At 27.9% G+C, this 11,880-nt stretch overlaps 2 protein-coding genes across 2 annotated transcripts; both read left to right on the top strand.

The window, feature by feature from the left end:
• Nucleotides 1-5,969: 5,969 nt before the first annotated feature.
• LOAG_08743 (hypothetical protein) lies at nucleotides 5,970-6,281 on the top strand (the record flags this gene model as incomplete). Its single annotated transcript, XM_003144273.2, has 1 exon — nucleotides 5,970-6,281. One exon carries the CDS (start codon nucleotides 5,970-5,972, stop codon nucleotides 6,279-6,281), a length of 312 nt encoding a protein of 103 aa, XP_003144321.1.
• A 1,618-nt stretch (nucleotides 6,282-7,899) lies between these two features.
• On the top strand, nucleotides 7,900-11,633 carry LOAG_08742 (hypothetical protein; the record flags this gene model as incomplete). The annotated part of the gene is made up of 5 exons (XM_003144272.1): nucleotides 7,900-7,958; nucleotides 8,672-8,864; nucleotides 9,402-9,518; nucleotides 10,268-10,294; nucleotides 11,388-11,633. 5 exons carry the CDS (start codon nucleotides 7,900-7,902, stop codon nucleotides 11,631-11,633), a joined length of 642 nt encoding a protein of 213 aa, XP_003144320.1.
• Nucleotides 11,634-11,880: the final 247 nt, after the last annotated feature.

Raw genomic sequence — 11,880 nt, 5'->3', positions numbered from 1 at the left:
CTTAGCAGAATAAATGGATATATTAGCTGTATAACAATAATACAAATTAGAATAAATGGCACATTTGCAACTAAGCGAAGCATTTCAATATCGGTATTATATACTGAAGACATCAAAAGGTGAATTCATTGAAAAGCAGTAAAAAATATGAATTCATGCTGTCCACCAACTCCAATGTTTCATTCCTGCTCTCAGCAGGAGTTGATGAGTGGTTCTGATATACGTCAGTTTGTATATGACCTAGTAACAAAATTAATAATTAAACAAAATGTGGTACGGTAGCGTTAAACATCTATTTAAGACATTAACAACTAAATGATAATTGTGCCATCTTCAATTATATTAAATTTATTGTCTCTTTCTTGCCTAACAAAAAACTTGCCATCATTTTGTCATTTGTAATTTATAATGGTGAATATTATAGCAATTAATGTGGCAGTTAATTACTTTACTTGCATTAATTAGTATTACCAATTAGTGATTATATAGTTCATAATGATAATATATTATGATGTAGTTTGCTTGCAATATCAAAAATAAATGTTATTGTGATAAAATTGGCAACAAAATGATAAGAACGAAGCAGAGTGAGGAAGTAATCTGATAATTTTAGCTTCCATCATTATTTACAATAAGTAAGAGATGATAAATTCAGCTTTAAATGAATCATTCATTAAATTACCTCTTATTGCAAAGAAAATTATTAAATAATAAAGAAAACGATAAGACGTATAATTTTAGCTTCTATTTGAAGCATTGGTTAAATTTTATTTTCTTGACTTTTTATGAAATACATTATAAAATTATTATCTTAATTAATTATTCATTTTTGTTCAGCAATCAAAGGAACGCAAACGAGGATTTCATCTATGATAAGTTTATCATGATAATATGTACTGTCCTATTCCAGTTAACTTGGAGTAAAACCTATTATGGCTTCCAAATTTGTTAGCACTTAATTATACTCGCTCATCAACTCAATTAGTGAAATTAAATTGAATTAATTTTTCTGAATTGAATTATTTCCTTCACACTTTACTAGTAAATAATATATAATCTTATAGGCTGGAAACCAGAATTTGTCATGAAATGCAGAAGTAAAATTGCAAAGTATTGAATTCCCTAGACGTCAATTAAAATGATAATTAATCTTCCATTTACATCACTTGTGGACACTGGTCACTCATCCTAGAATTTAATTGCTAATTCTCATTAGTTCAAATTTCATTGCATCGGGTAATTTTCCCCTTTTCTTGATATTCCGAATAGTTTCCAAAGAAAATTCAATTCTAAAAAAAGAAGTAAAAGACAAATGAGAAAGGCCAAAAATAGATCATACGAGCTTGTTTCTTTTGACAAATTATAGTTTTTTATGTAAATTTTAATCAATCATTGAAGTTTTAAGGAAAATATTTGAGAAATTAAACATCTCTGATAATGTTTTTCCCGCCCACACAACTAATTAATCCACGCGTTTCATTTTTAGATAAATTTGAAAATTTTTTCGAAATCGAAAGAAAACAGAAAAAAGAAGCGTTCAGTTAGTGGTAATCAACAATCAGTGCTGTTGTATTTTAAATTGAAGAAAAGCATTAGGATAAAGGAAGTGTAGAGAAATTATTACCAAACATCGAAGCTAAAGATAAAATTAAAAGTAAAATTAGCCAATTAGTCATTCACCTCTTCTTTTTTATGGTTACAATGGGGGAAGTTAATGATTTAGGCACGAAAAAGGCGCTAATTAGCAATGCAATTGCAGATATTTGAACTAAAGAGAAAAAACTTTCCGGATGCAATTAAAAATCATTCTTATTCCAAGCTACACAGAATTGTGCATCTTTGCCCGTTTATTACAGATTATTATTCCTCACCTTTATGCTACCTGTGTTATTCTTTCTCTATGATTGCCATATCAGCTTTTACTTCATAAGGTGTTGCATTTTTTTTAATTAAAGTTTGCGAAAATGTTAGAGAATTTTGCTACTTCAAAAACTTTGAGCAATACATGGGTAATGTATCTCACGTAATGGGTAGTGTGTCTCAAAAGTGAGTAGTATATTTCAATTAGTGGCCGGATAATGAATAATGTATCATAAATGACGGATAAAGGATAATATATTTGAAATAACGGATAGCATTTGTAAATAAGATTTGGGAAAATTTCACATATTTCATTGATAATAGATGAAATGTTAAGACCAACGATTAAAAGAGCCGGCTAGATATGATGCTTAAATATGCTACTTTATGAAACATCCGAATGAATACTTGTGATCTGGTCAATATAGACTAAGTTAAGTATGTCAACACCATAATACCATTTGGGTAATTCAAAGACAATGAATCTTTTTTTTTGTGTAACTTAAAAAAATTTGAGTATTATTATTATCCGTTTATCAAAAATCAGTCATTTGTTTTTTTCTTTTCTTCTCACAAGTTGGTAGGTATTATATTTGTCATCGGTAGTTTCTGGTAATTTCCGTTTATTATACTGCGACATTCCTAAGTTTACATCAAAGAGATTCATATGTCCAAAAGATACTGATTGTTTTCTTAAATTTGCTATTGACGTTACATTTTTGGAGACATATTTCTTGACACTGCTTTAATTAGTTAATTATTAGAAATAGAAAAAGAACTTTAATTTTTTAAACCAAATTTCATTTAATAAAACAAGTGAGAGGATGTCAATTTTGCATAATCAAAGTGAGGACACAAAATTTCTGAAATGTAGATTGAACTGCCAACAATTCGACTAATTAAATTAAATGAAAAGCACACAGCTGTTGCATATGAATGTTTAATTAGTTCTAGTTATAGCACACATGAAGGTCACCGAGCACATTTGTGAAACATGAATTATATCATATCAAGCTAACTTGATGAAGTTTAGACTTGTTAAGGTCACAGGCATTCTTTCATATTTGATAAACTTGAAAAGAAATATTGGTTTGCTGTAAATTGCGAGGAGAAGAAATGCGTAATAATGAATGGCATTTCTTGCGAAAGACTAAGTGAAAAGAGTTGAACGAGTCTTAAGAAGTAATTTAGCATAGAAGAAAGTGCCAAAGTTAATTAGTCACTTAATGGTATTCTTCTAACTTGAAGCTTGCAATGTTAAACTTCTGATATAACTCTATCTAAGATGAGAAGATCTCTAGAAATATAATGAGATATCTGGAAGCATTTAGGAAAACGCAAAGCACTTTGTGTATAAATTATGTAATGATATCATTTGAGAGAGAATGAGGTGATTATATGAATTTGTAAAATGAAATGAAACTTTGAGTATTGTTTCATTTCTGTTAGCTTCTTTTTTTTGCAACAAATGAAGCAAAGAATAAAAAATAGCTTGCAAGGAAAAGAGTAACATTGCATTTGACCTTTGAATCCATTGTTATTCTACCAACTTTCTATGCATTTATCAATTTTCGTCGTTTTTTTATCAATTTATTAATTTTATTTTACCAATTTTTATCAATTTTTTATCAGTTTATCAATTTTCATTTATCAAATTTTCGTCTATATTAAGGAGCATAACATTACACTTAAAAAAGCGTAAAATACAGTACGGTAAATCTAATGAAGTACCGTTCACTTTCATCGGAAAACATTCTTGGATAAAATAATCTTATTTTCTTGTTTAAACTAACCACGTATGAATCATTGTCGATGATTCATTTACAAGCAAAATTAAAGATCATAAATTCATTTTTATGTAACATATTGATTTATATGTAAAATGTTCTACTTTTTCTTAAGTTAATCATTATACCTTTCGATGTAAACTAAAAACGAATTGAAATTTGGAAGTAAATTAAACGGAACGAAAAATTTGGATAAAAAAAAAAACATTACTCCAAAATGCGAATCATTCAAAATTTTTGTAAAACAGAACAAAAAATGAACTGTCTCAGTCATTGAATTTCAAATGGTTAATAAGTTCGAAATAAAATTTATGAAATGCATTGCGAAGGGTCGTTCATTTTCACCGGAAGGCATTTCTTTAAATTGCTTTTAAGTGGAAGCTTATCTTTGGCTTAGAATATACAAATTTTAATAATGAATATAACATTTTGCTGACTCATTTCTCATTAATTACCTTACATCCATTATCTGTAATTTTGGGATTGAGCGAATATTTGCCAGTTTTTAATTTACGGATTTTCACCTACCATAAATGATATGCATATATATGTGTTAGATCTGTCTATATCTGTTTGTTTCTTGTTTAGTTCTGCTTGTATATGTCCACTTTGTTTATTATGTAATTTCAATGGCGTCATGAAGGCTTTCACATTTTCTAATCTTGAATTTCATCCTTTTTTTGAAATTAAATTCATAATTTCTCTTAAAATAAATGAATATGTGTGTATGTTTCAAAGCATTAAGGCGGAATTTAAATTGGAGGAGGAATTAAAAACAATTGAATAAGGAATTAAAGTTCCATTTCTGTTTCATAACAGAAAAGTTTATTTTATTTGTTTGTTTTTCTCCTTCACTGCATGCTCCTTTGTAAATAAATGTTTATTGAAAAAGAAAAAAAAAGAATCAATTTATTGGCTAAATCCGACAGCTATCCGATCGTTAAGAAAATATAAACAGCTGGATAAAATGACAAAAATTGGATTTGACAGTCGCCGAATAAAAATTTTTTTCTTCTATATTTTATATTTAAAAAAAAACTGATTACAATGTTGTGTTAAATGCAAAATCAAATTGAAACAGCGTGTTAATTTTAATTTTCGTCTTTTCAACCGCCGATCTTTCCACTCTAACTTTTGGTTAACGATCGAACTTAGTAAGTTCGAATCAATTCATCCAGAAATTGCTGTTCATTCAAGAACTGTCATAATAATTATTTCAATGTATGTGAGCAAAATTTGATTCAATCCTTTTTTATTTTTTCGAAAGAAATCACATAAAATTTCAAATTAAAATATGAGAGAATAAAAGAAAGATTAGTATTTCCATTGTATATATGAAATCTTTTATGGACGCAATGACCACAAAAATTTGATTCATTTCTCACGGGAATAAAGAAATAAATTGGCTGACAACAGTGTCAAATGAGGTGAATTGACTTATCACAATAGCATTTGTTCGAGAAAATGACCGATACCTATTGTTATGGTATGCAGTTTTCGTCAATGGATTTTGCTGCTGTTGTCAACGATCGGAATATGTCCTCCAAAAGTTTCGTCCGTGTCACCTCCCCCTCCCGAAACCTTTCCTTTACCTCAGTAAATACACATGCACACATACATGTCTAATATATTCCTGCTTTCTAAGAATGTTCGACAATTTTTTTCTTTTCTTGTGCAAAATTTTTAGCTTTTCGGTAAGCTATTTGGTTTTGATTTTGATTGATTATCGAAATATTGAAGAGAATTAATCGATAATTAAATAAGTTCATTTTAACAAATTTAAATTTTTAAAAATCCTTGACTAATCGATTTTCGGATGGTTTGTTTCCCACTAAATCCAATTAAAGATGAAAAAAAAATATTGAAATGCTTGAGAATTTCCAATTTTAAAACCATTTCTATTTAAGTTCAAAATTGTAATCATTTCTAGTACCACTTCAAGCAAGCCAATTTCGGCTTGAGTACAATGGTGCCCACTCAATATTTGTCCATCATTTATAAGTGGCCAACAGCAATTTTGATTATTTGGGGCTGGTTTTGAAAAAGATGGGAAAAGGCTGGACATATGAGTGCTACTAATATGCCTACGCTTTACTTAAGCTCCATTCGATTCAATTCATGCATTCTAAAACCTAAATTTATACGCTATTATAGTTAAAGAAGCTTTCAAAGCTTTCCCTCCCTAAGAGATTTAAAATCCTTAAAATATTTAAAATATTTTTTAGATGCATACTGAGTACATGTTATGAGGAGATAACAATGTTTCTAAGTTCTTCTATGCACATTTCAATTATATATTTCTTTTTTTAGAAGGAAATTAGCATGAAATGGAAAAAGAATGCACGGAAATTACAGCAAAAATTTGTACCTTCCGGTCAACAATCGTCTGTCACACAAAAACGTGACGAATTGATTGTATGCTTCCATTTGACAATTATTTCTATGGCAGCAATTTTAAGCTTCAGTGGTAATATTCATGGTAATTTCGTATTTGATGATCGGGAAGCTATCATTAACAATAGGGCTATTCGTGAAATTGGAAAAATACTGGCAAGTGATTTTTGGGGTTATCCGATACGATCATCAAATAGTCACAAATCGTATCGCCCTGTTACTACCATTACTTTCGCGTAAGTTTTGATTCATTCTTTCTTACTGCTCATTATATGCAATGACATCAGTTTAGTTGAAATGCATTTGTGGTACTTACGAAAGATACACGCACTGTCATGTTTCTTACTTGTTACGGATAGTTGAAATGATCCATTAATTACCAATTTCAATTAATATATTTAATTTAGACAGCAGAATGTTTCCTTCCTTTCATTTAATGTTGCATAATGTGAAAACTTTCATCTTTTTTAATTACAAATTTCTTTGTTTTTTTTTTTCAAACTGAAAAATTTAAATTAAACAAACACTATAATAAATTTCTGAATGTTAATGTTTTTTTTTCGTTTCTTTCCTTTTTTTTGAAAACAATTACTGTTTTTTTTTCTCAGAATTATCCAATGTTTTTCGCAATTTTAGGAATTAATTTAAATGGAATTAATCACTATTTTCTAAACCAAAGTCAAAAAACTTTCTTTTTTTTCTCAATTTTTTATTTGTTAAGCTAGAAAGGGAAGGAAATCAATTCATTTTTATATATTTCTACAATTTACTGATAGGTTGATCATTTTGTTGAAAATTGATTTAGATTTAAAAGAACAAAAGAGGGAGGGGAAATTTTGCAAGAATTTGCACTAGAAAACTCAAATATATGAATAATTAGAATTTATGTTGGAATTAGTTATTTGATAAATTATGCTTAGAATAATAATCATTCGCTATGAATATATTGAATAATATTGTGAAGTGACCAGATGTCTCAGGATACTTGAATATTGGATGAGCCAAATGTCCACTAGAAGAGGTGAATAGCCTTAAAGTATCCACTTCAATGCAGCATTATCCACTAAAAGAGTTATGGATCGATTTTTAGGCTTTTAGTCTGATTTTTTGTTGAAAGCTTCAAAATCTCAATGATCAAACGTTCATAGCATCCATCCAAACTTGGCTTTTCGACCAGAAAAAAATGCACCATTGATAGATCAATTCATTAGATTCTCTTTATCCCTCTCCCTCTCTCTCCCGAAAGAAGCTTTCTACAAATTGAACTTTTAATATTTATAAAATTAATGCTAATCTGACAGAGCCTTTGTTGTACCGCTTATACGCATCACTCCTTCCGTTGACCGATCAAATCGGATCAGTTTGTAAATGGATCTGTAAACAATTTGTTTACAAGACAACTTATTCACAAAGATTACGTGTGGTGTGTGTATGTGTATACCGTGTGAATATGATTGATGCAATTATAAATATCCGGTAAAATCTAAGGGTCACCGAATGAATTTGCATGTTATTTGGGCCAAATTTATTATGCCTGTAAAGTGAAATACAATTTTACAGCCAATAACTAGCCTATTATCCATTATTAGAGGTGCAATATATGCAAATTAATGTTGTGGAAGAAGGAAATGGGCCTGAAGTACTTCAATGATGGATGATAATACAATATGCCATCAGTTATGGATATAAAATTGATTATTTTGGTATTTAAATAAAAATTTCTTTTTCACATTGAAAATTTCCATCTTTTTTCCTCTCTTACTTTCTCTCTCTCTCCCTCTCTCCCTCTCTCCCTTGTACTATTATTATTTGATGTTATCATTCTTTCATTAATTCCCTTAGTAAGGATGCATAAATTATGGTTAATTTTGATATAAAATTCCATGGTAAAGAGAGAGAGAAAAAAAAACTGATTCGGTGAGTATTTTTAAACTGATAATCGATAATTTGGAAGAGTGTCAAGTTATTTATTTTAATTAGAAAGGATTACGAGTGATAGTTACCGTAATCTTACCATAAGAATTTCTTTTTTTTATTTGTTTAGGAGAGATCGCACAATTTTATTGTTAATCTATAATTTTTCATTAAAGACATTATTGCATTTTCCATCATTTCAAGCTGTCTGTTTTGCATGTCACTTAAGTTTATCCACCAAAATTTTTAAATTTCAAAAAAACTAATCATGTTAGATTAATTTTAAATCAGAAATAATTAAATCGAATTAAAAACGAAATTCAAAAAAATGAAATTAAAAAATATTAAATTAAAAATAAAAAGATAACTGTGTCACAAGAAATATTCTTTAATATTTCTGTGTGTCTGTGTTTGTGTATGTGTTAACTTTCTGTGAACTTTCTTTTATCGAAGAATTAATAATCAAAAACAAGCACACTACCATTGAACTGTATCAGTATTTGAAACTTTTAATCTTAGAACTATAACAGTATACAAATGAAATTCATAATGGCATAATTGTTAATTATCAGATTTAAAATTAAACAGCAACTTCTAACAAATAAATTTTTGTATTATTCCAAAATGTGACGTCATCATGAATTGTTTGTATATTAGCTATTTATATTACATTCATTAACTATATGGTATTGTTGTAATCACTAATTATTTTACAGGATCAATTATGCTGTATCAGGTCTTCACACTACAACTTATCATATTGTTAATATCATATTACATGCAATTATTTGTGCAGTACTTTATAAGATAATAATTAACTTATCAATCATATTTTATGGAAAATATCCTAGTAGGATAGCTTTTCGTGTCTCGTTATTGTTTGCTGTACATCCAATACATTCTGAAGCAGTAAGTTATCAAGTGATAAAGTTTTCTACTTCCATCCCCTCCCATTGTTTTATTGTTGTTAACATTGGATGCAATTTTTAATTCACATCTATGAATTAGAGAAATAATGAAGGGTAGAAGTAAATGGAGATAGAAATGTAATCACGATTTCTGCAAGATAAAATTAAAATCAATGAATTTATTCAAAGGAAAGATAAAACTTCTTGCAGGTAGCAAGTATAGTTGGCCGTGCTGAGTTATTGATGACATTATTTACACTGATTGCATTACATTTATATATTAAATGTTGGTATAAATCACAATTTTCCATTAAATCAAAAATCACAATTCTATTTTTAAGCGCAATTGCACTTTTCAGTAAGGAACAGGGGATTGTTGCAATGGTTTGCTTTCTATTTTATACTTTCATTTATATTATGCTTTTAATTAGTAATAATTCATTTTTTACAATTATTATTATCTGTCAGCTAATTAAGAATTTATTTGATATTACCGAAAATTTAATTTCTCAATGTTTTTTAAAATCACTTTTTACAGCCACTTTGTGCAACATTTGATATTTTCGCATCAAATATTTCACCAATTCGGTTTTTTATTGTATTCAGAAAAAGAATGGATGATTATGGCAGCAACAATAAGATCGATAGGAGTACAGTATATATGACTGTATGATTTTGCATCAATTTGATAGCACTAATTCATATTGCAACCAGATGACTTGACTTCTGACCTTGCCATTTGTAACATTTGGCAAATTTGCTAAAATTTTTGAAGTGATTATTTCACTTTTTAAAACCTATATATTTAATCAGTCTAAAGTAGTATTAGGATGAGATTCTAATGAAAGATAATATTATTGCGTAGCAAGTAAGCCAATTATTTCAGTATACGAGTAAGAGTTCGTCCAATTTTCGGCGGTGAATGTTTGTTCCCCAATTATTAACCTGGAATTTTTTCGCCATTTTGTTAGGAGAAATGAAATTTGCATAAGCAAAATTTCGTGCAAATACAAGATTTAAAAAAATTATTCATGTGACATTTAAATTTTTTATTTGTCGAAATTTTTAAAATTCCGAATTTAACAGATATGAGCAAAGAAAGAAGCAAGTTTCTTTGTCTTTTTTAAACAGTAAAAAAGTAAACATAATTTGGGAGTTTCTTTTTCTTTTTTGCTTGTATTTCAAAAAACAAATTTCAACTTTTTTCTTGAAAAAAAACGTTTAGAATATAAAATTCACAACTATTCGCTTCCATGTCAGTTGAAAATTCAACGCGCCTCCAAACATATACCCAACTAGATTAGAAAATTTAATTCAAACAAGGACTTTAATTAAAAACTTCTTATCAAAAATCCGAAATTTACCAATTCCTTTCTTTTTCAATTTTTTAACTTTCTATTATAGCAACGATATTGTGAGTGCATACATCGGGTAATGATATGTTCAGTGATATGCATAGCTTTATTAATGTTTCGATTTTCGATCAACGGATTTCAATCTCCTCAATTTAGTTCAAGTGATAATTTAATCGCTGGTTGTCCATCTCTCTTTTTACGAGTTAGTTAGTTATCAATTATTCGATTATTTCAAGTTCTGTGAGCGATTCATTCATGACTAAAACATTTTTCTTGGTCACAGGATCTTTTCGGAGGAAAATAAATTGAAAAATGAAAAAATTGGTGTATGGATCAAAATTGTGATGCAACAATTTGTCTTCAGCAAATTTAAATTATATACAATTTCTGGATATGAAAAAATTTTAATAACTGAATAAGTGAAAAGCTTTTATTTATTGCAAGAGAAGTACTTCTCCTTCATAAGTTCATTTATTTACTTGTTTATCCATTTATTTATTTGGCAGCTTTATACTAATGGTGAAAAACGGTTCAATTTTATTTCAGTTAATTAATTATTGCTATATTTATATGCTTTATATTTGGTTACAACTTTATCCGATCCATTTATGTTTTGACTATTCGATGGGTTGTGTGGCACTAATCGAATCAGTCAATGATCTTCGTTTTCTGATATCAACTATTTTTATCATTGGTGCTATCATATTTATCATTCAGTTAATTCAAGGATGTTTTAACAATCAATACAGGTCTAAATCCCTTGATCCAATTAAACACTATTAAATACTTGGCCCAATTAAATACTAGTTGTAATCTGAAGTGATCCACCCAACAAAAAAAATGTATATATATATGTATATATACATCAGGTGTGAAATTTTAGATTATTACTTTATCTTACATTTTAAACTTTGAAGTGGTTAAATTTCCCACACTATTAGACAAATTACAAAAGAAATTTTTTCCAAATTATTTTTTCTTTTTCTGGAATGAATGTATTTTAATGCATTGAAATTTGAAAATTAAATTTATCATTTGAAATAGCATAAGACAATACATAATGGCATTGATACTAATTTCTGCAAGAACCATGAAATAATAATTCAATTCTACAACTCGAATGATAGCGAAATTGATTAAATGTTTTAACTTTTGAATTCATTTTATAGGCTTCGATCATTTTCGGTCATTTTTATGTTATAACATTCTTACCAGCAAGTAACATTTTTGTTACCGTTGGGTTTGTGATTGCCGAAAGAGTACTTTACCTACCATCGGTTGCATTTTGCATAATTGCGGTTAGCATATATGAAAGGATAGAAGAAGTTATGACAAGAAATAAAACGGAAAATATTCTAAAAAGTGTCACAACAATCGTTTTCGTGATCCTTCTTGCCAAATCGTACAAGGTTTGAGAATCACTATAAAAATAGTTGCTATAACAATGAAAACAATGATAATAACAAATAATAATAATAATAATAATAATAATAATAATAATGATAATAATAATCATAATAATAATAATAATAATAATAATAATAATAATAATAATAATAATAATAATAATAATAATAATAATAATAATAATAATAATAATAATAATAATAATAATAATAATAATAATAATAATAATAATAATAATAATAATAATAATAATAA

The sequence above is a fragment of the Loa loa genome (assembly GCF_000183805.2).
Source record: "Loa loa unplaced genomic scaffold supercont3.329, whole genome shotgun sequence".
Classification (NCBI taxonomy): Eukaryota; Metazoa; Nematoda; class Chromadorea; order Rhabditida; family Onchocercidae; genus Loa; species Loa loa.
The sequence above is the reverse complement of the archived record's forward strand: the minus strand, read 5'-3'. Positions and strand labels throughout refer to the sequence as shown.